Genomic DNA, 26,656 nt, shown 5'->3' with positions numbered 1-26,656 from the left:
TGAGTCAAAGATGTCATCCCAATTAATTCTCTGCAAGCATGTCCTTAACTTGTTAAAATGAGCTTTTTTAAAGTTAAGTGTCTTGGTGACAGTTACAGCAGTTTGCTTTTTACTATTATTATCAGTACTTCCCAATTGCTCCCGTACTTGAATATTTGAAAACAGCTCCATGTTGTTCATTAATAGAAGATCTCCTCCCTTTCACTGAATTACTAGTAGACTTGTGCATTCGTCTTCGGGCGAACATGGAAACGAACACGAAGAGTGCGTTTTCGTGTTCATTCCGAAGACACGCCGAAGAGAAGACGGCAGCGGTAAAACGTAGGCGAAGACGAAGACACACACCACGAAGATCTTCGTGATTGTCTTCGTCATCGTCTACCATTCCGCCCCCCCTCTTCTAACTTACCTTGTCTTCGCGGCATCGCGGCAGTTCCCGGAAGTGGAAATCCGCAAGTTCGCCGTCACGGGTTACAGGGCAGTGCGAATTGGTTGATGCCAGAGGAAGACCCTGCAGGTGACCAATAGGCTCACTCGCACGGTCTTTGTAACCCCTGACAGCGAACCTATGGATTTCCGCTCCCGTTAACCCCTTCGATGCTGTGTTATCTAACACAGCATCGAAGGGGTTAACGGGAGCGGAAATCCATAGGTTAAAGGGCCGTGCAAGTGACCAATAGGCTCACTTGCACGGCCCCTTAACCCTTTAAAAAACAAAGTTAACCCCTAACTAATTGAACAGGGAGGGAGACCAGTGGCATCTGCAGGGTAAGTTGCAGCATTGGGGTTTTAAAACCCCAATGCTGCAACTTACCCTGCCGATGCCACTGATCTCCCTCCCTGTTCAATTAGTTAAATGTCCGTACGAGCGACTTTATTGGTCGCTCGTACGGACATTTAACCCGGCACATACTAACTAATTTAACAGGGAGGGAGACCAGTGGCATTGGCAGGGTAAGTTGCAGCATTGGGGTTTTAAAACCCCAATGCTGCAACTTACCCTGCCGATGCCACTGATCTCCCTCCCTGTTCAATTAGTTAAATGTCCATACGAGCGACTTTATTGTTCGCTCGTACGGACATTTAATTAATTGAACAGGGAGGGAGACCAGTGGGATGTGCCGGGTAAGTTGCAGCATTGGGGTTTTAAAACCCCAATGCTGCAACTTACCCTGTAGATGCCACTGGTCTCCCTCCCTGTTCAATTAGTTAAAGACCAGTGGCATCTGCAGGGCAAGTTGCAGCATTGTGGTTTTAAAACCTCAATGCTGCAACTTACCCTGCCGATGCCACTGATCCCCCTTCCTGTTCAATTAGTTAAATGTCCGTACGAGCGACTTTATTGGTCGCTCGTACGGACATTTAACCCGGCACATACTAACTAATTGAACAGGGAGGGAGACCAGTGGCATCGGCAGGGTAAGTTGCAGCATTGGGGTTTTAAAACCCCAATGCTGCAACTTACCCTGCCGATGCCACTGATCTCCCTAACCTGTTCAATTAGTTAAATGTCCGTACGAGCGACTTTATTGTTCGCTCGTACGGACATTTAATTAATTGAACAGGGAGGGAGACCAGTGGGATGTGCCGGGTAAGTTGCAGCATTGGGGTTTTAAAACCCCAATGCTGCAACTTACCCTGCCGATGCCACTGATCTCCCTCCCTGTTCAATTAGTTAAATGTACGTACGAGCGACTTTATTGGTCGCTCGTACGGACATTTAACCCGGCGCATACTAACTAATTGAACAGGGAGGGAGACCAGTGGCATCGGCAGGGTAAGTTGCAGCATTGGGCCAGAATAGCCTAAATTGAGATTCAGACCAGTGACGCCTAGTGGGCCGAAATAGCCTAAATCTAGATAAAATATAAGAAAATATTTAGAAACAATTAGAAATTAGGCAGCTACAGCCTAGTAGCCCAACTGTTTGATTAGGGACTATACAAGCAAACTGTCCATCTTACCAAAATGTAAACACTTAATATCCTTCGCTCATTTGCCTGAAGATTATTATTATTATCTTTTATTTATATAGCGCCAACAGTTTACGCAGCGCTTAATACAATACATAAATTCAAGGGATATGACAAGACAAGAATTGACAGACTAAGATAAACCGATACATTTGGTGGAGAGAGCCCTACTCGCAAGCTTACAATCTAGAGGGAAATGGGGTTACAAACATAAGGCACAGAGAAAGGGTGAGAGGTAGTGTGGTGGTTGTATCGATGACAAGGAAGTTCTAACAGCTAAGATGGTATGCTTCTCTGAAGAAGTGGGTTTTTAGATGTTTCTTGAATGTTGGGAGGGAGGGTGAATGCTGAAGGTTCCTTGGGAGTAGATTCCAGAGATATGGGGCAGCTCGAGTGAAATCTTGTAGACGGGAAAAGGAAGAGGTGATAAGTGAGGAGGAGAGCCTTAGCCCATGGGAAGAACGTAGGGATTGAGTAGGAGAGTATTTGCTAATGAGGTCAGAAATGTATAGAGGAACAGTATTATGGATGGCCTTATATGTCTTAAGATTCTCATTCCTTTTAGTCAGCTAATGCTGATCACTTTTTTAGCAGAACAGCTAAAATTAAGCTAGAATTAAGTTACGTTAATTGTTTGAAAAGGAGTTGTGTGTTTACAATCAGATGGTCACCTTGGCAAAATGTAAACATTTGATATTTGTCACAGCGGTTTTTTCCCCCTGGCGACTGCAACTCTGGTTAAACCACTGTATGTGAATTATGTATATTGGTGTTTTGTATAGGGCAGGTGACGCAATTGAAGATGAATAATCTTAATTAATTTAATACACACAATACCAATCAATGTGAATGAGTATAAAGGTGAGATAATTTTGATAAATGTGTAAATTATGTTGTATCTAATATTTGGTATTTGTTTTTGGTGTCTTTTTTCCTTCCTTTTTTTGCATTATTTTTGATTCTTATGGTCTGTTGGAATGCTTAAAATGATTCGTATAAAAGCAGAAATATGTGACCATGATCTAAAGGTTAAAAAGGGCTAGAGGAACATGGAAGTAAATGAGTGCGGTTATAAAATGAGTGCAGCCAGTGGCGGCTGGTGGGTAATTCCAATGGAAGTTCACAATATATACATTTTGAAAATTAAATGTACATTTACTACTTAATGTACAGGTTAAAATAAATTTCCTTAAATTAACCCTAAAGACCCCATCAACCGTAACTGCCCCTAAATTAACCCTAAAGACCCCATCAACCATAACTGCCCCCTAAATTAACCCTAAAGACCCCATCAACCGTAACTGCCCCTAAATTTACCCTAAAGACCCCATCAACCATAACTGCCCATAAATTAACCCTAAACACCCCATCAACCATAACTGCTCCTAAATTAACCCTAAACATCCCATCAACCATAACTGCCCCTAAATTAACCCAAAAGACCTCATTAACAATAACTGCCCCTAAATAACCCTAAACACCCCATCAACCATAACTGCCCCTAAATTAACCCTAAACACCCCTTCAACCATAACTGCCCCTAAATTAACCCTAAACACCCCATTAACCATAACTGGCCCTAAATTAACCCTAAACACCCCATTAAACATGGAGCCCGAATATTAATTTTATACTCACAGTTAGCGTCCACACTGCTCAGCAACTATCAGGAAAGGGGCAGGGCCAATCGTTAGAGTGACTGCAGGGATTGAGGTCAGACACTAGGGAGGGCGGGGAGACTCCGGACTGGGTGGGGAGTGTGTTGGCTGGGAGCTCCTCCTCCTGTTCGCATAGCTTTTACTGTGCGAACAGAGATCAAATGGGCGGCTCAGCCGGCGCTTTAGCAAGCACGACAGCAATTGAGCAAATTAGGGGCGTATAAATAATAATAGGGGCGATAGGAAGAGGCATAGACAGGCTACATCAGGGGACAGGAGGCTTCATGGCACGTGAACCCCAAAGTGCAAAGGGAAAAAAATTGCAAAATTTATCAAAAATCCATTTTAATCTAATTTAGATAAAAATGGATTTTTGATTAATTTTGCCAATTTTTTTCCTTTTTGTGCTTGGGGGTTCACGTGCGCATGTGCTCCTATGGAGGAGCCACCACAGTCTTATTAGACTGGTATGTTATATAAACCTGTTATTGAATAAGGTGATTATCTAGCCAAAGATTGTTATATACAGTATATGTATATATCATGTATCCATTCACAAGGTAAAACCATAATAACCTATACTGCAATACCTATTTAGTACCATTAAACTCAATACTCTGTTGCATGTGCAATGGGATGAAATGTGTCTGATGTTACTTGTGCTAAACCAGGGGCGTCCAACATGCGGCCCGCGGGCCAAATGCGGCCCGCAAGACCTCGAGGTGCGGCCCGCGTAAGATCGGCAGCCAGGGCAACCGATCTTATGCGAGCCGCACCTCAAGCCCTGCTACTTACTTGTGGGAGGGTCTTCTGGACTGCACAGAGGAAGCGGAGTTCACGTGACATCCTACTTCCTCTGTGCTTTAGCAGAGAAGGCAGAGGGAGGCCGCGCCCCCTGCTGAAGTCTGTAAGCGGCATCGAGGAGCTGCAGTCCAGGTAAGGGGGTGGGGAGGGTGTTTGAATGAGTGTGTGTGATTGAGGGAATGAATCTGTGAATGAATGATTATATGAATAAATGAGTGTGTGTGTGTGATAGCATGGATGTGTAAGTGCTGGAACCTAGGCATGATGGGACTGTGATTGCTGTTAGCAATCACACTCCTATTATGCCAAGTCAGCCAGTACATGCTGAAACCTGGCTAGCTGCCCCCTTTGTGTATTGATGCTGCCAGCAGTATGGGGTCTGCACATCACTTACAGCCACCCTGTACCAGCGTGTATTGGCTGACTTGGCATGATAGGAGTGTGATTGCTAACAGCAATCACAGTCCCATCATGCCTAGGTTCCAGCATTTACTGGATGGATGTGTAAGTGCTGGAACCTAGGCATGATGAGACTGTGACTACTGTTAGCAATCACACTCCTATCATGCCAAGTCAGCCAGTACATGCTGAAACCTAGATAGCTGCCCCCCTTGTGTAGTGATGCTGCCAGCAGTATGGGGTCTGCACATCACTTACAGCCACCCTGTACCAGCATGTACTGGCTGACTTGGCATGATAGGAGTGTGATTGCTAACAGCAATCACAGCGAGCACAGTCCCATCATGCCTAGGTACCAGCATTTACTGGTTGCCTGGGTTGCCAGCATTTACTGGTTGCCAAGTCATATTGCTAATTTTGTCCAGTTGTGTGTTACCTACTTTTATTAAAAATGTGAGTTTTTATTATTATTTTTAAAGGTGGGGGCCATTTTCGGTTTTGGCTAAGTGAACCCTGAATGTTTTGGTCCAGAATTTTCATTTTAGTTCATCCCTAGAATAAATCTAGGGAATCCTGAATTTGTAGTCGCAAAACTTTCTAGGCCCAGAAATCAGTGAGAGGAAGAGTAAAGGTTTTGTGTCATTTTACTTTATTTTAATCTGCATATTTTATTAAAGGCCATATTTTTTGTCACAGTGAAAAATGAGTGCGGCCCGCGCACGTATACAATTCTGATGAAGTGGCCCACTGCAGAAAAAACTTGGACACCCCTGTGCTAAACCATTTGACCATATGCCGTTAGTTCTATTTTAGGATTACCTGCTCAAATGACAACTGTTCCAAATGATGTTCTCATTCACTAATGCAAATGCAGTACACAAATGCTACATTCCACAGACCATTTGAAATGTTCTTCCAGCAGCTGTTAGATTTCATCTGGTAAAGCTTGTAAAGGTCTCCTGTAATATTCTGTGCCAAAAATATACTTTCTACAAATGATTTGCAAGAGGAAATGTATAAGAGAAAATCATAATTTTAGTTCATAAAACATATGATACAGGGAGGGGGAAATGCATATTTATTTTACAGTGCATAAATAAGCAAAATATTTTTCTGTATGTTTACTTTTCTCGGTCTTACTTTCTCAACTGTGGAAATATTTAAAATATATATGTTTTCATAAGCATAGAGCAGAATAAAAATGATTGATTTACAGAATTCAAAGACATTGAATTTAGACCACAGATTTTTTAAATATGAAATGTTCTACTAACTTGCTACATTCTATATTTCTTATGTCTTTTTCAAACTATGAATTAATATGACAAATGAAGACCTGGAGAGATTAATTACAAATAACATTAAGCTCCTATTAAAAGAGTTTTGAATCATACACTGTGGTCTATTTTGTACTCAGACATTAGCTCCTGAAAGGATCTGGGTTTGCCAGAAAACAAGAACCAGCAATTAGATTACGACTGACCATGTCCAAGACTTAAGTTTGAATCTCTAGAGTTATTCATTATAGCTGTCATTATATTAGATAAAAAGAAAATCAAATTATGTTCAAGTAGTCTTTAATCTGTATACAGATCAAAAAGATCTGCGCTTAAAATAACAGATATGAGATAACCAATAATAGTTAATAAGCTGCTATGGTGAGAAACTGCTAAAAGTGCATATAAAAACTCCCCCAACTAAATATGCAATAGTACAAATGTAAAACAGTAAAAAAAGAGTATTTCTCTAACCAAGCGCTTATGAAATATTGAATCTATAGATAAAGTAACCTTAAAATACTTAAATTCGAGCGTGCATAGGTCGATCAGCGGTTTTCAATTGATATCTTTCAAATGCAGGTATCGTATGATATATAAAAGGCAAAGAGAGACATCATAGTGCAAAAAAAACATCACTGCATAAAATGAAAATGTTAAAACCTATACACAGCCTGCTCACCGTATTCAGAGCCAAATTAAAAATTTAGGCTCATAAAAGACACATATGGACACTCTTAAGGCGGTGTCCTAGCCCCTTTCTTAGAATAATCACTCAAGACATTCGTATTAATTTAAACGTTTTGAAACAATTTATTAATACTTCAAGTAATTCAATTTTTTTTAAATAGTAAGCACTTTAAATAAATAAGATAAATTGTGATAAAAGTGCTCAGTACTTTCACTGGGTCTTTAATCCTTAAAAGCAAAAACTTAAAAAAAAAAAAACCTTTCCATGGTGCATAGTCAATAGCTGCTTTGGCTTGTTGCTGATGGATTATCTATGAAAAACCAATAGAAAAAGCATTAGCCTCTCATTTACATTGACTTTTTTAAATATTTGACTTGTGGTGCATTCTTTCCTATGAGCAAAATGACTGGGATCTTGCCACACCAGGATGCATGTTATATAGAAAGGATAAGCATGGCAGATAGGTAGGGGGTTGCCCTTTATGTAAGAAAATAGCTTAAAGTTAACTATTTGCGGTGGATTGGATCAGATGCAAGGGTCTGTAGACAGATCCTCGTTTAGAACAGGCCACCTGTCAGGAACTATCCCTCATGCCTGCTTTACATACCATAGCCTCCCAGCTTCCCGACTCTCTGTTAAAACTAACCGCCTTTGATCAACACAATTAAGGCCTGGAAGGTGATTAGGCTGCCTCTTCACCTTCAGTGGCAATATACTTAATTTTTGCCATGGGTAAGTAATCCTGCCTTTCAGGAGGGTAGGGCTGGACACCCTTATGCCCTTTGGAGAGATAGGGACATACACATGATTGATCCATTTCTGGACTCTACGGCAAAGACGGTTGTCATGGAGCTGGCTAGTCCGACTGACTACCTCCGCTGACTTGTGCTCCCTTAGCCTGGGAAAACACACTCTTTCCCCAGTTTCCCAGTCACTAGCCGAGACTCAGTGTAGGGTATAACCAAAACGAAGACTGCTTTATTTTTCACACACAGGGCTGGATATAGCCAGCAAAGCGCACATTAATATAAAATAAGATATTGGGATACAAACGACCCCCTTAATCTGCCTCCCAGAGACAACAGGGGCAGTAAAGGGATTAACAATACAATGGGGTCCCATTCTCCACTATCTATTACTGGCCGAAATCAGTTCCAGGGATTGGCCGGGGGAAATGTCTGTAGTGGTGGAACTGAGGTGGTACTGACTTAAACAACGTGGCGGTCACTCCCTGATTGCAGATCCTGGCTGTCTGCCAGAGATAATCCCCTCAGCAAGTGATAAAATGATATCGTGCTGGGGGTAGCCACAGAAGTCTTTACAAAGTCAGGGCCCATAGTCAATAGGGAGGAGGCTGGCTGTCAGGCCTCTCCAGTGGCCCCAGTGATCGAGGGTTCCGTCACTTTAAGTACTTTGATATGAGGGGATAAGAGCCTTGAGGCCAGAGTTGCCAATATCTTTGTTTGTTTATTTTCAAGTACATAGCTACGTTTTGGTTCAAAAACAATGTTTTGCGCCTGAGGATTGGGATAACCCACTGGATAAACTGATCAAGTCGACTTTAGATCTTGTGTGCTCAACAGCAATTGTGTACTCTATTATGAAAGAAACACAATACTTACCTGTGTTGCGGATGGGGGGGTGCATAGGTGGCTTGAGTGCATACCCACCTTGGAATTGGAGGATATCTAGGAGGCTGCCTATGCAACAAGGAGGGTGATACCTACTGCCCTTTACACAGACATGCTATTGAAAATTACACATCACGCTTATTTCTCTTCCTGCGTCTCTTTCAAACAGGAATTAGGGCGGATGCAAGTTGCATGAAGTGTAATGCCCCTCATGCAGATTTATTCCACTTTTTCTGGCAATGCACCCGCCTCAGGGCTTTTTGAACAGCCACGCTTACCTACAGTAAACAATTAAAACTCCCTTTGAGGCATGTCACGCCAGAGTTATCTATTCTGGGAGTGATCCCAATAGAATATAAGGGAAATAGAATTCAACTTAGAATCTTGAAGGAAGCTGCCAGGAAGTCGATCATACAGCAGTGGATCCAGACATTCCCACCGACTCTGGCATTGGTTAAGTCCAAGCTCTTGTTTATCATGAGAATGGACTGGCTGGAGGCGAGCTTGGCAAAGGAAGTACACTGTGATAAGGTGCAGGGTGCTGTCTTTGATGAGGTTTACATCCCCATTACATTTTGTAGTGAGGGGTAAGATATTTAGCCCCAGGGGGAAGTATGTGTTGTGGGCAACATAACAAATAACAATATGTTGGAGCAGGGAGACCGTGGTCTCCCCAGGCCAGGTTGCACCATCAGGAGTTAAAGGGCTGTGCGAGTGAGCCCATTGGTCGCCTGCAGGGGCCTCCTCTGGCATCAACCAATTGGTTGATGCCAGAGGAGGCCCCTGCAGGCAACCAATAGAGTTGCTTGCACATCCCTTTAACTCCTGATGGTGCAACTTGGCCTGGGGAGACCACGGTCTCTGTAAGGGTCCCGGGGTCCGGCAGGTCCCACGCCTCCTCCTCTTCCATTCGCGGCACGCCAGCTACTAGACGCGCGCGCGTCACAACAAAACTTTATGCGTCTGAGTGGCGTTCACGAGCGGGCAATTAAAAAACTGAGCACTGAGACTCATTCAGTGCTCAGTTATTGTGCTGTGCAGTTCGTTTGTGTGCCTTTCGTTCCTGAGTTAACCTCTTGTGTACCAGACCCGGCTTTGTAGGAGATTGACCCTTTGTGTACCAGACCCGGCTTTGTAGGAGATTAACCCTTTGTGTACCAGACCCGGCTTTGTATGAGATTGACCCTTTGTGTACCAGATCCGGCTTGTATGAGATTGACCCTTTGTGTACCAGACCCGGCTTGTATGAGATTGACCCTTTGTGTACCAGACCCGGCTTGTTCAAGATTAACCCCTCGTATACCAGACCCGGCTCCTGTTCCTCAGCCTGCTTCCTGCTTTCCGGTCTCCACCTGTATTTTTAAGGAACTCCTCTGGAGTTCCCTACAGTCTCCCTGCTCCAATATATTGTTATTTGTGATGTTGCACACAACTTGGCCTGTCTCCCTGCTCCAAGTTTAACTCCTGGCGGCGAACCTACGGATTTCTGCTCCCGTTAACTACGCAGCATTGCAGGGAATCAGTAGGTTCGCCACCAGGAGTTACAAAAGGCCGTGCGAGTGAGCCTATTGGTTGCCTGCAGGGGCCTCCTCTGGCATCAACCAAGTAGCAGAGTATGAGGCTACATTTTACATTGAATAGAATGTAAAATCATGCAGGCCTCATTAGTTTATTAATGTCTGGGGAAGCCAAACCACCAGATTTTATTGGATGTTTCAGAATTGCATAGGAAATCATAGGCATTGTTACCCATCCAAATAAATTCTGAGAACATTCCTTGAAACGGTTTAAGAGTGTAGAACAGGGGTGTCCAAGTTTTTTCTGCAGTGGGCCACTTCATCAGAAATGTATATGTGCGTGTGCCGCACTCATTTTTCACTGAGAGAAAATATGGCCTTTTAGCTTTATAATGCATATTACCGTATTTGCTCGATTATAAGACGACCCCCCAAAATCTGAATATTAACTTAGGAAAAAAGAAAAAGCCTGAATATAAGGCTACCCTAAAGGAAAAAAGTTTTACCAGTAAATGTTAATTCATGTAAACTATTTTTTTTAATAAAAGCTATGATTGAGAAAATATTTTTTTTGTTTTTATTTCCTTGTATTTTCCAACCTTGCCACACCAATATGGCACTGTGGCCCATGATATGCCTTTTAACCCTCTATATGCCACTGTGCCCCATGGTATGCCTTTTGACCCCCTATGTGCCACTCTGCCTCCAGAAATGCCTTATACCCCTATATCCCATTCTGGCATTTAGGGGGTTAAAATGCATATTATGGGGCAGAGTGGCATATAGGGAGGTATAAGGCATTCCAGGAGGCAGAGTGGCATTAAGGGAGTTAAAAGGCATTGTATAGAGCACTCTGCCTCCAGAAATGCCTTATACCCCTATATGCCACTCTGGCATTTAGGGGGTTAAAAAGGCATATTATGGGGCAGAGTGGCATATAGGGAGGTATAAGGCATTTCAGGAGGCAGAGTGCTCTATTAAATGCCCCCTTAACGCCACTCTGCCTCCTGAAATACCTTATACCTCCCTATATGCCACTCTGCCCCATAATATGCCTTTTAACCCCCTAAGTGCCAGAGTGGCATATAGGGGTATAAGGTATTCCAGAAATGCCCTATGCCACCATTTAACACACACGCGCACACACACACACACACACTTACCGGTGCTTCCAATTTCCTGCTGTATTGCCGGGGCAGCGGGTTGACATCTCCTTTCGCTGCAGCCGGAAGGAGGTGGAGTTGGCAGCGGGGGTTTGTCTGTGTCCGTCGCGCATACCTTCCTCGGCTGTCAGAGATCAGAGTTCCCCGCACCGGTGCGGGGAACTCTGATCTCTGACAGTCGAGGAAAGTATGCGCGACGGACGCAGACAACCCCCGCTGCTAGCCACACCTCCTTCCGGCTGCAGCGGACGTTGTCTACGCGGATCGCGTAGACGTCAACCCGCTGCCCCGGCAATACAGCAGGAAGCACCGGTAAGTGTGTGTGGAGGGGTGTTAAATGGGGGGGGGAGACAGGAGGATCCAGGTCCCCTGCAGCGGTGCGGGGGATCTGGATCTTAGTCTCATAATCAGACCTCTATTTGAGGTCTGATTAGAAGACGACCCCGGTTAGAAGACGCGGGCTATTTTTCAGAGCATTTGCTCTGAAAAAAACCTTGTCTTATAATCGAGCAAATACGGTAATACAGGGTTAATTTGGGGATAATGAAAAAGTCCACAAAGCATTTAAAACAATTTTAGCCAAATAAAACTGCACAAGGCTGGAGCACACTGTGGGTATGAATTGGATTTAAGATGGCTGATGCACACTGGAGGCAGGGCCAGATTAAGAGCATCACGGGCCTGGTGCTGAGGATTTTGGTGGTCATTTTATGGAAATAAATAAAATAAACAGAATCTTAACTCATCAACATCGATGTATACTGGATAAAGATGACATCAGTGCTCGGCATATAATATAGGATAGAACTTTATGTGATGGGACTGGGAGTAATCAGTACACTAAAAAAGTCATCATACACAGGATGCCTGAAGTCGCAATTTACTACCACTAATCCTTTTTAATATAATATGCAGATTAAAATATATTACGTAACAGAAAACCTTTACTTTTCCTCTTACTGATTTCTGGACCAAGAAAGTTTTGTCCTCTGAAGTGACTACAAATTTAGGAGGGTGTCTTATCTCTGGATAAGTACGGTAAAAATTAAATAGTTCTATTTATTCCTGCAGTAAGTAAAGTGCCAGGAACCAGACAACCAAATACATACCAGGACAGGCTCTGCCACACCGACCCCCAAACACACACACACCTGACAGGCTCTGCCACACTGACCTCCAAACATACCAGAACAGGCTCTGTCACATCGACACTCAAACACACACACACCAGAACAGGCTCTGCCACACCGACACCCAGACACACACCAAGACAGTAAGGATGCACCGATATATCGGTGGCCGAAACAAAATAACTATATAAATAATCATCTGCAGGGGCCCTGCCGCTTCCCTCTGTGTTGCTCAGCAGTGTCTCTAGCTCCATCGAGGGGATGCAGGAACCCAGCAGAGTCACGTGAATGCGTGTCACCTCACGTGACTCCGCTCCATTCCTGTTCCCCTGGGCAGGTCAAGTGAAGTTCAAACAGACTGCGAGCAACGCAGAGGGAGAGAACGCCCCTGCGTTAGTCTGCGAGCTGCACCGGAAGATCTGCAGTTCGGGTAAGGGTGGGGGAAGGTTATGAATGAGAATACGTGAATGAGGGAATTAATGTTTGTGATAAATGAATATGCATGTGATAGCATGGAAGTGGGGGGGCAGGGCACAGGGAGGCTGGCAAAATCCAAGTAGATTACATCCACTGCAACACCTTCATCTACACTTCTACTTTCTTCTTTGAGTGTAGGGATAAATAGAATGCAAACAATAAAAGTATGAGGGAATGAAACCCACCCTATACATATGCATATGAGCCTCTGCATGTCAATAAATGCATGCATTAAAAGGTGTATATTTATATTTTACAGGAATCGTTCATCAAGTGAAAAAGTTGCTGAACGTGGATCAATACAAGAGAAATGTTTTCCACCAAGATTTTTGCAAGTTCCAGAGAATCTGGTTGTGGATGAAGGACGTTTCTGCAGGATAAACTTTAAAGTAAAGATGATTTTGTCAAACTATGGTAGTACTCCTCATCAGTGCTTTTTTTGTAAAAAATGAGGTGCCAGTACACATAATTAAAAAAAAAATTACCCATGCATAAACACATTTGCGCTAACACATCCATGCTAGCCTACACTAACACACACTCAGACACTTACATACACACACAAACACACACACAGACAGAAACACTAAAACACTCAGAGACACACACACACCAACACATACACTCAGACACTGACATACCATCAGACACTAACATACACAGACATACTCATTAATGAACCCAGAAACAGATATGCTGACATACCCAGACACACACTAACATACCTGACACCCCAACACATACATGAGATCATACCCAGGCACCCTCATACACTAATATACCCAGACCCACATACTTCACACTAAATACTAGACTTGTGCATTTGGACTTTTGGAAACATCAACATTTTGTTGAATTTGTTCATTCATTTGCCTGCTATGGATGAGGTTTTTCTCCCTTTCACACACTTTTGGGGATGGTTGCCAGTAATTAGAAAATGTTGCTTTATCTGGAGTAATAAAGGCTTACACACCCTATGATTAGCATTTTTGGCAGTATTCCCATAAGATGTGGTTAAGGTTCAAAGTGGGTACATATATTAAGAATTCAGAGCCCCAAAAGTCTGCTGCTAGACTTTTTGGACAGGGTGCAAAAGGTATCATACAGCAAAAGAAAAAAAGGCTATAGTTAGCCTAGAGATTTCTATACTAAAAAATCCCTGCACCTGGGCTCCTTCCATGCCTTGATGTCCTGACAGCTATAATTAACCATTGTAATGGCAGAGATATCTATACTGAAAAATCATGTAGATCACTTAAAAATAAAAATGTTAATATCTTTAAAAATCTCAACCAAAACACCAACTTATATTAGTGAGGTACAAAGATGAGAAATAGAATAATAATTTAGAGGAGCATCTATGGTAGGCACTGTGTCTGTGCACTACACATCCCTCCCCTTCTTCTGTGTTTTTTTCTATGCAGCAGGACATTGTCTCACATACTTACTCCCCTCTCCTCCCCACTCCCTGCCAGCATGGTCTCTCCATCTGCCAAGAAATTAGTGGAGAAAAGAAAATGGCTGGAGAAGGTAAGTGAACAGGGGAGCAGATACAAGGCAGGGGCAGGGTGCACTTGCACAGACAGGGCTGGAGGACAGAGAGAGAAATGTTTTTTCTGAACTTAAAAAGCCCCATGAATTTAATCTAAAACAAAAGGACAGTAAATAACATTAAACAATAAAGTGATATTGTGTACACTATGCCTTTTGCCACATCAGCTGCACCTTCCCCATAGTTGTGTCAACCAGAAATAGAAAAAAAATATATCAAACCAATTTCTAATAGTGCGCTTCGTACACCCAAGTGTTAAATAATAGAAAATGGCACCATACTAATTCCAAACATTTAACAATGCTACAAAGTAGTGAGTGTAAATTTGCTGTCCCTTCAAAATAACTCAACACACAGCCATTAATGTCGAAACCTTGGCAACAAAAGAGAGTACACCGCCAAGTGGAAATGTCCAAATTGGTCCCAAAGTGTCCACTATTATTTTCCCACACTGCCTTAACCCTCTTGGGCATGAAGTTCAGGTTTCCACTGGAGTTCTCTTCCACTCCTCCATGGAGCTGGTGGATGTTAGAGACCTTGCACTCCCCCACCTTCCATTTGAGGATGCTCCACAGGTGCTCAATAGGGTTTAGGTCTGGAGACATGCTTGGCCAGTCCATCACCTTTACCCTTAGCTTCTTTAGCAAGGCAGTGGTCGTCTTGGAGGTGTGTTTGGGGTTGTTATCATGTTGGAATACTGCCCTGCGGCCCAGTCCCTGAAGGGAAGGGATCATGCTCTGCTTCAATATGTCATAGTACATGTTGGCAATCATGGTTCCCTCAATGAGCCCAGTAGCTCCCCAGGAGCAGGATTCATGCAGGCCCAGACCATGACACTCCCACCACCATGCTTGACTGTAGGCAAGACACACTTGTCTTTGTACTCCTCACCTGGTTGCTGCCACACACACTTGACACCATATGAACCAAATAAGTTTATCTTGGTCTAATTGGACCACAGGACATGGTTCCAGTTATCCATGTCCTTAGTCTGCATGTCTTCAGCAAACTGTTTGCAGGCTTTCTTGTGCATCATCTTCCTTCTGGGATGTCAGCCATGCAGTCCAATTTGATGCAGTGTGCGGCGTATGGCCTGAGCACTGACAGGCTGACCCCTCTTCAACCTCTGCAGCAATGCTGGCAGCACTCATTCGTCTGTTTCCCAAAGACAACCTTTGGATATGATGCTGAGCACATGAACTTAACTTCTTTGGTCAACCATGGCAAGGCCTGTTCTGAGTAGAACCCGTCCTGTGAAACCACTGTATGGGCTTGTCCACCGTGCTGCAGCTTAGTTTCAGGGTCTTGGCAATCTTTTTATAGCCTAGGCCATTTTATGTAGAGCAACATTTTTTTTTTCAGATCCTCAGAGAGTTTTTTGCCATGAGGTGCCATGTTGAACTTCCAGTGACCAGTATGAGAGCGTGTGAGAGCGATAACACCAAATTTAACACACCTGCTCCCCATTCACACCAGAGACCTTGTAACACTAACAAGTCACAAGACACTGCGGAGGAAAAATGGCTAATTGGGACCCTTTTGGACATTTCCAAAGGATACTCACTTTTGTTGTTTTTGTTTAATTTCTTCAGTGTTGTCACATGAAAAGATATAATAAAATATTTACAAAAATGTGAGCGGTGAACTCACTTTTGTTAGATACTGTATAATCCATGTGGAGTTGAGACCCTTTGTAAATGTGCTCTTCCTTTTATGGATCCCATTCCTAAAGATGGATGTATATTCAGTGGAGGCAGAGAATGGTTAATGTATAACAAATATATATTTTAAAATATAAGAATATATCTTTCTTACATTGAGATGCGAGGAAATGCTCCCATAGGACTGCAAATTCGCATTCCAATAAATAAATTTAAAAAAAACTGATAAATTAAAAAGGTCTCTCCAAAGCAGCTCTGCTCCTCCACAATCTGAATTGGTAAGAAATAAAATTTGTTTCCAGAAAACTAATTAGTAAAAAATTTGTCCGAAATGATTTTGGACCTTGTGCACAAGTCTACTACCCAAACACAATAACAGACCCACACAGCTATTAACATGCCTAGACATACACTTACATTCACAGACACATATACTAGCATACACCGACATACACTAGGTGGGTATCAGTTACACACCAACATACCCAGGTGCATGTACACACAAATAACTCACACTGCTGAATCCTCAGCATATTTTCTATGCAGCCTAGGGCCATAACAAAGTAAATCCGAGACTCAGTACTGTCCCGATTCACAGAGGGTGTAATTGCCTCATTACCCCTCTGGATCTGAGCTAGAAATTAAGGAAAACCTATCCCTTAACACCTGTAAGAATACATGAATACAACCAAAACTTACAGAAAATAAAGACCAAAGGCTTGGGAAGTGGCAAGTAGTGTATATGAATCCAAAACTTAAAAAGCTATAATAATGATTTATAGGGCTGCAACAACTATCATTATCGATTAGTCAAATCGATTTTTATTGATTATAAAAAGAGTTTTTTTCAGAGCAAATGCTCTGAAAAACTCCTCTCCTTATATAATCCGACCTCAAACAGAGATCGGATTATAACACTAGAATCCAGATCCCCCGCAACGCTGCAGGGGACCTGGATTCCCCTCACTGTCAGCCGGTGGGTGTCCGTGCGATGCGCGCAGACAACTTCCGCCTCTCCCCTCCACTTCCGCTGGGGCTTCTACGATGCAGCGCCAGCATCACATGATGTAGGAGCCCCAGCGGAAGTGAAGGGGAATAACGGAGGCTGTCTGTGCACATCGTGCAGACCCCCACCGGCTGACAGAGAATCGAGGTCTCCTGCAGAGGATCATCCTCTCTGTCAGCTGGTGGGTGTCTGCACGATACGCACAGACAGCCTCTGTTACTCCCCTTCAATTCTGCTGCACTTCAGTGCCGAAGTACAATAGATCTGCATAGCTCCTACCAGCTCCAGTGAAAGTGCCTGTCAGCAACGGAGGTTCACAAGACACCAGAGAGTTTGGAGAGAGGCAGAGTGGCGTATGGGAGGGGGAGGAGGCAGAGTGATGTATGGGAGGGAGGAGAGGCAGAGTGATGTATGGGAGGGGGGAGAGAGGCAGAGTGGTGTATGGGAGGGTGGAGAGATGCAGAGTGGTGTATGGGAGGGGGAGAGAGGCAGAGTGGTGTATGGGGAGGGGGGAGAGAGGCAGAGTGGTGTATGGGAGGTGGGAGAGAGGCAGAGTGGTGTATGGGAGGAGGGAGAGAGGCAGAGTGGTGTATTGGAGGGGGAGGAGGCAGAGTGGTGTATGGGTGAGTTATAGTGTATGGGTGTGTAATGAATTTCAGGGAGGCAGAGTGGCATATCTGGGGGAGTTAGGGTGGTGTATAGGGGGAGGTAGAGTGGTGTATAGGGCGTATAATGAATTTCAGAATGGCATATCTGGGGAGGCATAGTGGTGATTCAGGGAGTATAATAGATTTCAGGGTGGTGCAGGGCATTTATGGGGGACAGAGTGGCATATCAGGGTGCACAGTGGCATATAGGGATGTACAAGGCATAAATGGGGGCGAGTGGCATATTGGAAGTTATAAGGCATATCAGGGGGCACAGTGGCATATAGGGGGTATAAGGCATATCGATATTAGACATATCAGGGTGGCATAAGACATATCTGGGGGTAAAAGGTATATCAGGGGGCTCAGTTGCATATCTCTGGCATATAGGAGGTATAAGGCATATCTGGGGGTCTGATGTGCATAACTGGGGGCAGTTTGGTAAATAAAAGAAAATATAAACAAGGCTTTTTTTCTCATAGTCTTTATTAAATATGAAAAATAGTTAACATATGAATTAATATTTAGTAATAACTTTGTATTAAAACCTAGTTTGAGAAACACTGTTTGGGTTCTTGTAGCTTTTATTAGGTACCTTCTTATTATGTCAGTAAAATAAGAAGGTGAAAAGGGAAATGCCATTGTGATAAAGAGATGAAAGTGTAAATTGTAAGTTTTTTATTACATTATTTTAAATAAAAAAAATTGCATCTTTTATCCGATTAATCGAAAAAATAATCGTTAGTTGCAGCCCTAATGATTTATACTAATGGAAACATGCTGTTCAATATATGAAGCCACCTTACTATCTAATAATAAGCATCTAATAATAAAATATTTCAGTATGTACACTAAATTATTGACAGTATGTGAAAACCTGTCACCCACAGTCCTTTGGGAAGGCCTTTTACAAGATTTTGGAATGTGTCTGTGAAAATTTGTGCCCATTCAGCCAAAAGAGTATTTGTGAGGTCATGTCAGGTCATTTGTGTTGGATGAGAAGGCCTGGCATTCCAATTTATCCCAAAGGTGTTCAGTGGGATTAAGATCAGGGCTCTGTGCAGGACACTCACATTTATCCACACCAAACATCAAACCATGTCTTAATGGACCAAGCTTTTTGCACAGTCACAAAGTCATGCTGGAACAGGAAAGTGGCTTCCCCAAACCACTGAAGCATGCATTTGTCTAAAATGTCTTTATATGCTGTAGTATTAACATTACCCTTGCCTGAAACTAAGGGTCTAGCCCAAACTGTGAACAACAAGCCCAGACGATTATCTCTCTTCCAACAAACTTTGCAGTAGGCATTATGCTTTCTAGTAGGTAGGCATCTGACAAACCCAGATTCATCCATCAAACTTTCAGATAGTGAAATGTGATTTATCATTCCAGAGAACACATTTCCACAATCCCAGGGTCCAGTAAGAGTGTGCTTCCTACCACTCTAGTTGAGGCTTGCCTAGTGATCTTGGGTTTGTGTGCAGCTGCTTGGCAATTGAAACCCAATTATTCAAGCTTCTGGTGCAATGTGCTGTTTATGATGTTGTTTCTAGAGGCAGTTTGGAACTATGTAGCGAGTAATGCTATAGAAGACAGGCATTTTTTATGCAAGATGCCTTTCAGCACTCAGCAATATTGCTTGGTGAGTGTGCATGGTCTAACACTTCATCATTGAAATACTGTTATTCCTTGATGCTTCTACTTCACAATACTAGTGCTTACAGTGGACTGGGGCCAGGGCCGGCCGAAGACTTAACGCCGCCTGGGGCGAAGTTTAAAATGCCCCCCCCGTTTTAAACTTCGCCGACGCCATAATCTACAAACCCCTCCCCTCCCGGTACTTACCTTTAAACAGTCCTGCGGCGAGTCTCCCTGCTCTGCCACGGTGCCGGCTTGTAATGCTGAGCGCCGGAAATTGACGTCACTTCCGGCGCTCTGCATTACAAGCCGGCACCGAGACCGAACAGGGAGACTCGCCGCAGAGGAGAGAGAGACAGGGGCGCCGAGCGGGTAAGCGAAAACTACTCGGCACCGAGCGGGTAAGCGAAAACTACTTGGCGCCTCTCTCTCTCTCCTCCACTTCAAAAAAAAAAAAAAAAAAAAGAGCTTGGGGCGGCAAAGTGCCGCCCCTTCAAAAGTGCCGCCTGGGGCCATTGCCCCAGTTGGCTCCATTGTAGGGCCGGCCCTGACTGGGGCAGATTTAGCTTATCAGAGATTTCACAAACCGACTTAATGCAAAAAATGTCTAAAATCACTGAGCTCTTCAGCATGATCCAATCTACTGTCAATGTTTTTCTATGGAGATGACATGCCTATGTGTTTGAGTTTATATACCTGTGTGAGTGGCTGAAACACTTAAACTCAATAATTAGGAGGGGTGTCCACATATATTTGGTCATATAGTGTATATCAGGTATACTATCACTCTCCATTAATCTTAAGGAAGGAGCATTGTGCTTTTATAATAAAAGTGTCACACTTAAATTTACTGCAATGATCCTTTAATTTTGTTTAGTTTTTCCTAAATATAGGAGGCAACAATAACATATGGATAACAGAAACTTGTCTATTCAATAAACTGTGCAGGTTTGTTGAACAGAAGTTTAATTTACATATTCACTAAAGCCAACTCAAATTAGCCCTTGAATAATCCATCTTTCTCTTATGTTATGCGTGGCAGTCTTCTTACATACCGTATTGGCCCGAATATAGGCCACACTTTTTGTCTTTAAAATGGGGGTGCGGCCTATAATCAGTGTTTAGCGCAAGGATGCACAATTCTTATCACCCGAACATGCAGTTCCAGGCGCCGGCCGGGTGTTCTTTTTTCAATTAGCCCTGCCGGACAAGCAGCAGGGTTAGGATCCAGATCCCCGCAGCGCTGCAGGGGACCTGGATCCTCCTCTATGGCAGCCGGTGGACGTCTGCGCGATACGCGTACACAACCTCCACTGCCGGCAGCGGAAGTTGTTTTAAAATGGCTATTGGTTTTCCAAATTTCTGTTTGGAAGTTTGGGTTAAGTTAAAAAGTAATGTTAGATGGGGTAAGTCTATCAAATGACTCTTTGGATACCATGAGGTGCAAACTATGGGGGAAAATTGTCAAAATTTGTGTGGAAGCATGTTTATATACTCTGTACCAGTGACCCCCCTGTGTATTGTATCCTATTTTGACTCAAATGTACTCCAGCTATTTTTTTCTTCCAATGGCCAATATGGGTTAGCTTTGGAGAATTTGATGCAAGCTCAACACATTTATAGCCAACTCACAAACACTTGTAGTTGAGTAAATAGATAGTGTTGAACAAACTAACTTTAACATATACTGGTACGACATTTGAAAATTATTTTTTCTGGTTTGGTTCACTTCCCTCTTTCTTTTCTTATCTAAAAGTGGTAATTGATTGTAATTATAAATAATTACTATAATGTAGGTAAAGTGATTTAGGGTAATATAACTTTGCAGAGGGTAGTATGTATGTGCATAGGGTAGAATCACTCTGTATTGTTAAGTATGTATGTACATATGGTAGTGTGACTTTGTATCGTGTACAAGTGTATAGTGTTGTGTGACTGTATATTGTACATACCTCCCAACATTTCAAAATGTGAAAGTGGGAAACTTTTTCTTCTTTTTTTACTCTCTCTTTGAGTTTCATTGGAGATTAATCTAGCCTTGGTGCAGAATTAATCTGAATTTTATTAAAGACAGGAGGCAAGTATTTTGCATAACTTCCTTTACTGAATAACCTCCAGCAGCAAAACAGTTAATGATAAAAGAACAATAACCAATAAGAACAGAGCCCAAAGACCCTATAAATGATACAAAGTCCGGTCACTCCTCCTCTTTCTTTGCCAGGATAAGCCGAACAGGAAAAAAACAGGAAAAACAGCAACATCCCACCAGAAACTCAACGAACAGGATCCACGAGCACCCTAGACAGTGGAAGACCGGCCTGAAAAGGAGAACAAATACGTGAGAGTACCAGGCAATTATAACAAGGAAAAAAACTGGTAATAAAAAGGAGAGACACACGAAACTAGTTATAAAACTGAAAAACACACCATGAAATAAATACTGTCAATAAACACATATTAATAACCCCCGAAAAAGGCGAAACCAGCGAAAAAACCAAGGGAGGGAAGACATAAAAAGGGGGGGGGGAATACTCGCCTCCTGTCTTTAATAAAATTCAGATTAATTCTGCACCAAGGCTAGATTAATCTCCAATTTTACACCAAGACAGGAGGCTTAGTATTTTGCAATTTTAACACCTGTCCGGGAAATAAGGATAAGAAACCGAAGACGACTGACATTTAGTCCGGCGTGAGACGCGAACGGAAACACCTGTAGGGGAAAAAGAAGAAACATCCAAGGCCAGAACATCTGAAACGCGACAGAATGACACAAGACAAATAAGCAAGGCAAGCTTGGCAGACGATTGACATAGGGACAACCGGTCGTTGTCTGGCCAAAGTTCCAGGAACTCAAGGACCTTGGAATCGTCCCAAAAAGATGCATAGCGAGGCAAAGGGGGTCTGGAAGACCGAATGCCGCGCAGGAGCCGACAGACCACGGGGTCTTTACCGACCCCAAGGCCCGCCACGGGAACGTGCGCAGCAGAGATGGCCGCAGAGAGATGGCCTACCCAGGGCCGGCCTTTGGGGTGTGCGACCTGTGCGACCCCACAGGGCGCCACACTCCAGGGGGCGCCGCCGCAGGGTCCGCCGACGCAGTGTCCGACGCCACCGTAGCGTACCGCTGCCGCCAGCAGTATACCTAGCAGGGGGGGGTGCCGCTCATCACCGGGTGCCGCTCATCAGGGGGGCACCCGGCACCCCTCTAGAGACGGACAGTAATGTCCGCCGCTGGAGGAGCAGGCTCGCAAGGGAGCGGTATCGGAGGTCTTAACCAGACCTCCGGCTCCCTTGAGTGATTTTAAGCCGGTTCAAGGATCTCCCTTGAACCCGGCTTAAAATCACTCAAGGGAGCCGGAGGTCTGTTAAAGACCTCCGATACCGCTCCCTTGTGATCTGCGCGGCAACAGCTGCTGTGCGCCGGGGTTTGTTGTCAGATCCCGGCGCACAACACTGAAGCCGCGCCCACCGCTGTCCGTGCCCTCTGACCCGGAAGAAGACAGAAGAACTGAAGATGAGGAGCGAAGAGAAGGAAAAGGAGCTGTAAGGAGAAAAGAGGAAAGGTAGGAAAGCATTCAGTGAGAGTGAGAGTGGATTGGTGTATGTGTGGATTGGTGTATGTGTGGATTGGTATATGTGTGGATTAGTGTATGTGTGGATTGGTATATGTGTGGATTAGTATGTGTGTGGATTGGTAAATGTGGATTGGTATATGTGTGGATTGGTAAATGTGGATTGGTATATATGTGTGGATTAGTGTATATGTGTGGATTGGTATACGTGTGGATTGGTATGTGTGTGGATTGGTATGTGTGTGGATTGGTATGTGTGTGGATTAGTATATGTGTGGATTGGTATATGTGTGGATTGGTATATATGTGTGGATTAGTGTATACGTGTGGATTGGTATGCGTGTGGATTGGTATACGTGTGGATTGGTATGCGTGTGGATTGGTATGCGTGTGGATTGGTATATGTGTGGATTAGTATATGTGTGGATTGGTAACTGTGTGAGAATGATGGGTGTTATGTTGTACCATTTCCAATGTCTTTTTCATGATCTAATTATGCTCTAAAAGTACATCATAACTCCCATCATTCTATACTGTTCCATACAGTGGCAGAGCTGGGAGGCAGAGGCCTTGCACCCCCACCGCAGGACTCCTGAAAGGTAAGTGAACTTCAAAGAGGGAAAGGGTAGATAGTTAGGAGGGGGTAGATAGGGAGAAGGGAGTGAGACAGGGGTAGATAGGGCAGAAGAGAGTGAGAAGGGGTAGATAGGGCAATCATACTCCTATCATGCCAAGTCTGCAAGTACATCCTGGAATCTGGGTATGCCTGGGCATGATAGGAATGTGATTGCTGTTATATATATATATATATATATATATATATATATATATAATATTGTTATTTAATTGTTTTGTCCTATTTTGGTGTGTTACTTACTTTAAATAAAAGTGTTAGATTTTTTTATGGTGTGGGGGGGTCATATTCGGTTTTGGCCAGGTAAATGCTGCACTTTCGGTTTCAGTCCAGAATTCGTTTCGGTGCATCCCTACTACTAAGCCAGACAATGAAGTGGTAGGCCTACACCACATCAATGTTTGGCGTAGTATATAGTGATTGGGGTTTTGTTACAAGTTTTTATTCCTTTCTTTTTTTGGGGATGGGGGGGCACCAGAGGAGTAGTCCGCACAGGGCGCCAGAACACCTAAGGCCGGCTCTGGGCCTACCTAAATAGGTTGATGGTCCTGTACGACTTCCCCTGGGAAAAAAAGATGAGCTAAAAATTTATGACGATCGTTATAGGGGCCGTAAAGGGATCACAACGCTGTTCCATACACCAGCGACCCCAGACCTTCCAAGCCTGGAGGTAGGATTTCTTGGTGCCAGGAGCCCAGGATCCCCAGAGTAGATCTCAAGCCGTTGCCGATAAACCTGACATGTCCCAGGATCCCTGGAAACTTTCCAGGCCACCAGGGACAGACGATCCTGCAGGACCAGAGGGTGAGGATACCCTTCTGGGTCCAGCAAGACGTCCCCCAATGATGGAAGAAGAAGGGGATCCGCACAAGACAGCTCTAGGAGCAACGAGAACCAAGGTTGAGTTCTTCAGACAGGGGTCAGCAGAACGATCGTCACACCCTGACGAGCTAGGGTGTGAAGAGCCTTAAGGATCATGGAGAACGGGGGAAACGCATAAGCTCCCCTGGGAGGCCACGACTGAAGGAACGCGTCCGCAGCTAGCGAGAGCAGATCCGGCAGCCAACTGAAAAACGCTGGAGTCTGACAGTTGGTCCGGGACGCAAACAGATCCAGATGAAAGGGACCGCGTCAAAGCTCGATGGCGTGAAAAACCGAGGGGAGTAGACGCCAGTCGCTGGCGTCCCTCCAGTGGCGCGAGAACCAGTCCGCTACCAAATTGTCCGTTCTATAGCCCCTTTGGACCGGGACCGAAACAAACTCCAGACGAAACCCTAGGACCGTCTGAAGAACCCAGGGGTCCGAGGAAAGGGCCGACCAATCATGGAAAAAATGGGCGAGTCTGCCCGCAATAGGTAGAGAAGGATAAACAGGAGTGAATCTTACCTGACGCAGTCTTCCCCCTGAAGGACGAAGATCCTCTACCACGGTAGGCTCCACGCTGGAATGGTGTGCGGAAGCGGGACAGGAAGGTGTTGGCCGAGTCCTGGTATCGGGGTCTTGAGCCGAAGGAGGCTGATCTGCTGGTGGCAAGACCCCTCTGCTGGCCAGCTCTGGCGGAACAACGGTCGCCGGACCTGAAGACCTTCTTCAAAGATGTCTGCGCCTTCTCCAAGGAGGTGAAGACTGTAACGTGATGCGTGAGATCCTTGAGGAATTTTTCACCAAGGAGCAACCCATTTGCTTCAGGACCCAGCTCCTTGGAGGCCAACTCCACCAACTTAGCATCGAGCTTGAAGAGAGCCGCTTTACGGCGTTCGGCTGACAGGGCACAGTTAGCATTCCCCAGAAGGCATAGGGCTCTCTGAGTCCATTCGTGGACCAAATGAGGATCCAATGGAGATCCATCGAGAAGGGGACTCGTGACATCCAAGAGCTTGTCTTGAGTGGAACGCAGACCAAGCTCAATCCCCTTCCTGGGGTCCTTGCCATTCCGTGTAAGAAACGTAACGAATGATTGGTCAAACTCAGGAGTACTGGTGACCAGGAACGGTTGGCCTGGGGCATTCTGACCGGAGCCGATGGCGAATATCTTTATCCAGGGGTCTGCGGATCCAAAACTTGATAAACTCCGCAATGTGATCCGATGGGGTCCATTCGGTGGAGCGTGGATGACGTATCGACCTAGGGTCAAAAAGTGGGACACCCATCTCATCTGTGACCTCAAAAGGTTGATTCTGCTTGGAACAGGAGGGTTTGGGGTCGTCAGGTGGCAAAACGGGAGCCAAACAGGAAGGAGAGCCGTGGCCAGAGGAGCCCGCCTGATACTCATCCAATATCTCGTATTCTGCCTCTAGGTCGGCTGATGGCGACCCGGAATCTGTGACAGGCCTGGATCGCTTCAGAGGAGCCTTGCCCTTGTCTGAGAGGGATGGGGCAGTCGCCCAACTACGTTTGCGGGATGTATCCCGGTCGGTGGGGGAGATGGAAACTCCATTATCAGATTCCTTGGCGTCAGCCGGAATGACTGCCTGTCCCGGGCGGACTTGTTGAGCTTCAGCCAGAGCAGCGGGCAGAGAGGCCGCCAATGCAGAACGAAGCCATGCCTGAAACGCTGCAGGGATGGGTGTCTCCGAATCATCCGCCATAATGCCCAATGTGTTATCTGAAACACATAAAAGGGAAATTGTAAGAGAGAGGCAAGGATAAACCGCTTGTATAGTGGGGACTAGCTCCTATAAACAATAAATATATATAGCGGTAGGGGAATCACCCCAAAAGTAGAGCGGCAGCACAGAGACGGGAAAGAGGGGGGTCACCCCCAACAGACAGCAGAGGGGTTCACCCTTGCAAATAAAGGGGCACGTGACCCTGTACTAAATGGTGGGTCCAAGACCCAAACAACATAAGAGCCGGAAGGCAGTAGATAGTAGAGGGGTACACCCTAGCCAGCATAAATGGAGTGGGTTCACCCCAACAGGCAGGCAACAATATGGATGTAAAATGCAAGCAGGCTTAACAAACAGGTGTAGGTTAAAGTAAAAAATATAGAAACTGAAAAATAAATAAATGGAGGAGCCGGGCATTGAACCCAGGGTCCTATGCATAAAAGACATCCACAGTTCCACTGTGCTATGGAAATCAAAATGGCCACGCCGTGTAGTCAGACTAATAAAGCTGAGCCGCGCGTGGGAAAAAATATATAAATAACGGCCGGATTGTGAACTAGTAGTTCACAATCCGAGCCGGCGGCAACAAGGAAGGCTGGACGAACCCGCTGCGC

General features: G+C 44.5%; 1 protein-coding gene across 2 annotated transcripts in view; it reads left to right on the top strand.

The window, feature by feature from the left end:
* The window catches only part of MYOT (myotilin), a 91,975-nt gene that overhangs the window by 30,301 nt on the left and 35,018 nt on the right, over positions 1-26,656 (top strand). For both annotated transcript variants that reach the window (XM_053465381.1, XM_053465382.1), the window contains exon 5: positions 12,980-13,109. In XM_053465381.1, coding sequence (XP_053321356.1) covers positions 12,980-13,109 — 130 coding nt within the window. The remainder of the gene's footprint in view (positions 1-12,979; positions 13,110-26,656) is intronic.

This window comes from Spea bombifrons, chromosome 4 (assembly GCF_027358695.1).
Source record: "Spea bombifrons isolate aSpeBom1 chromosome 4, aSpeBom1.2.pri, whole genome shotgun sequence".
NCBI lineage: Eukaryota > Metazoa > Chordata > Amphibia > Anura > Pelobatidae > Spea > Spea bombifrons.
The sequence above is the reverse complement of the archived record's forward strand: the minus strand, read 5'-3'. Positions and strand labels throughout refer to the sequence as shown.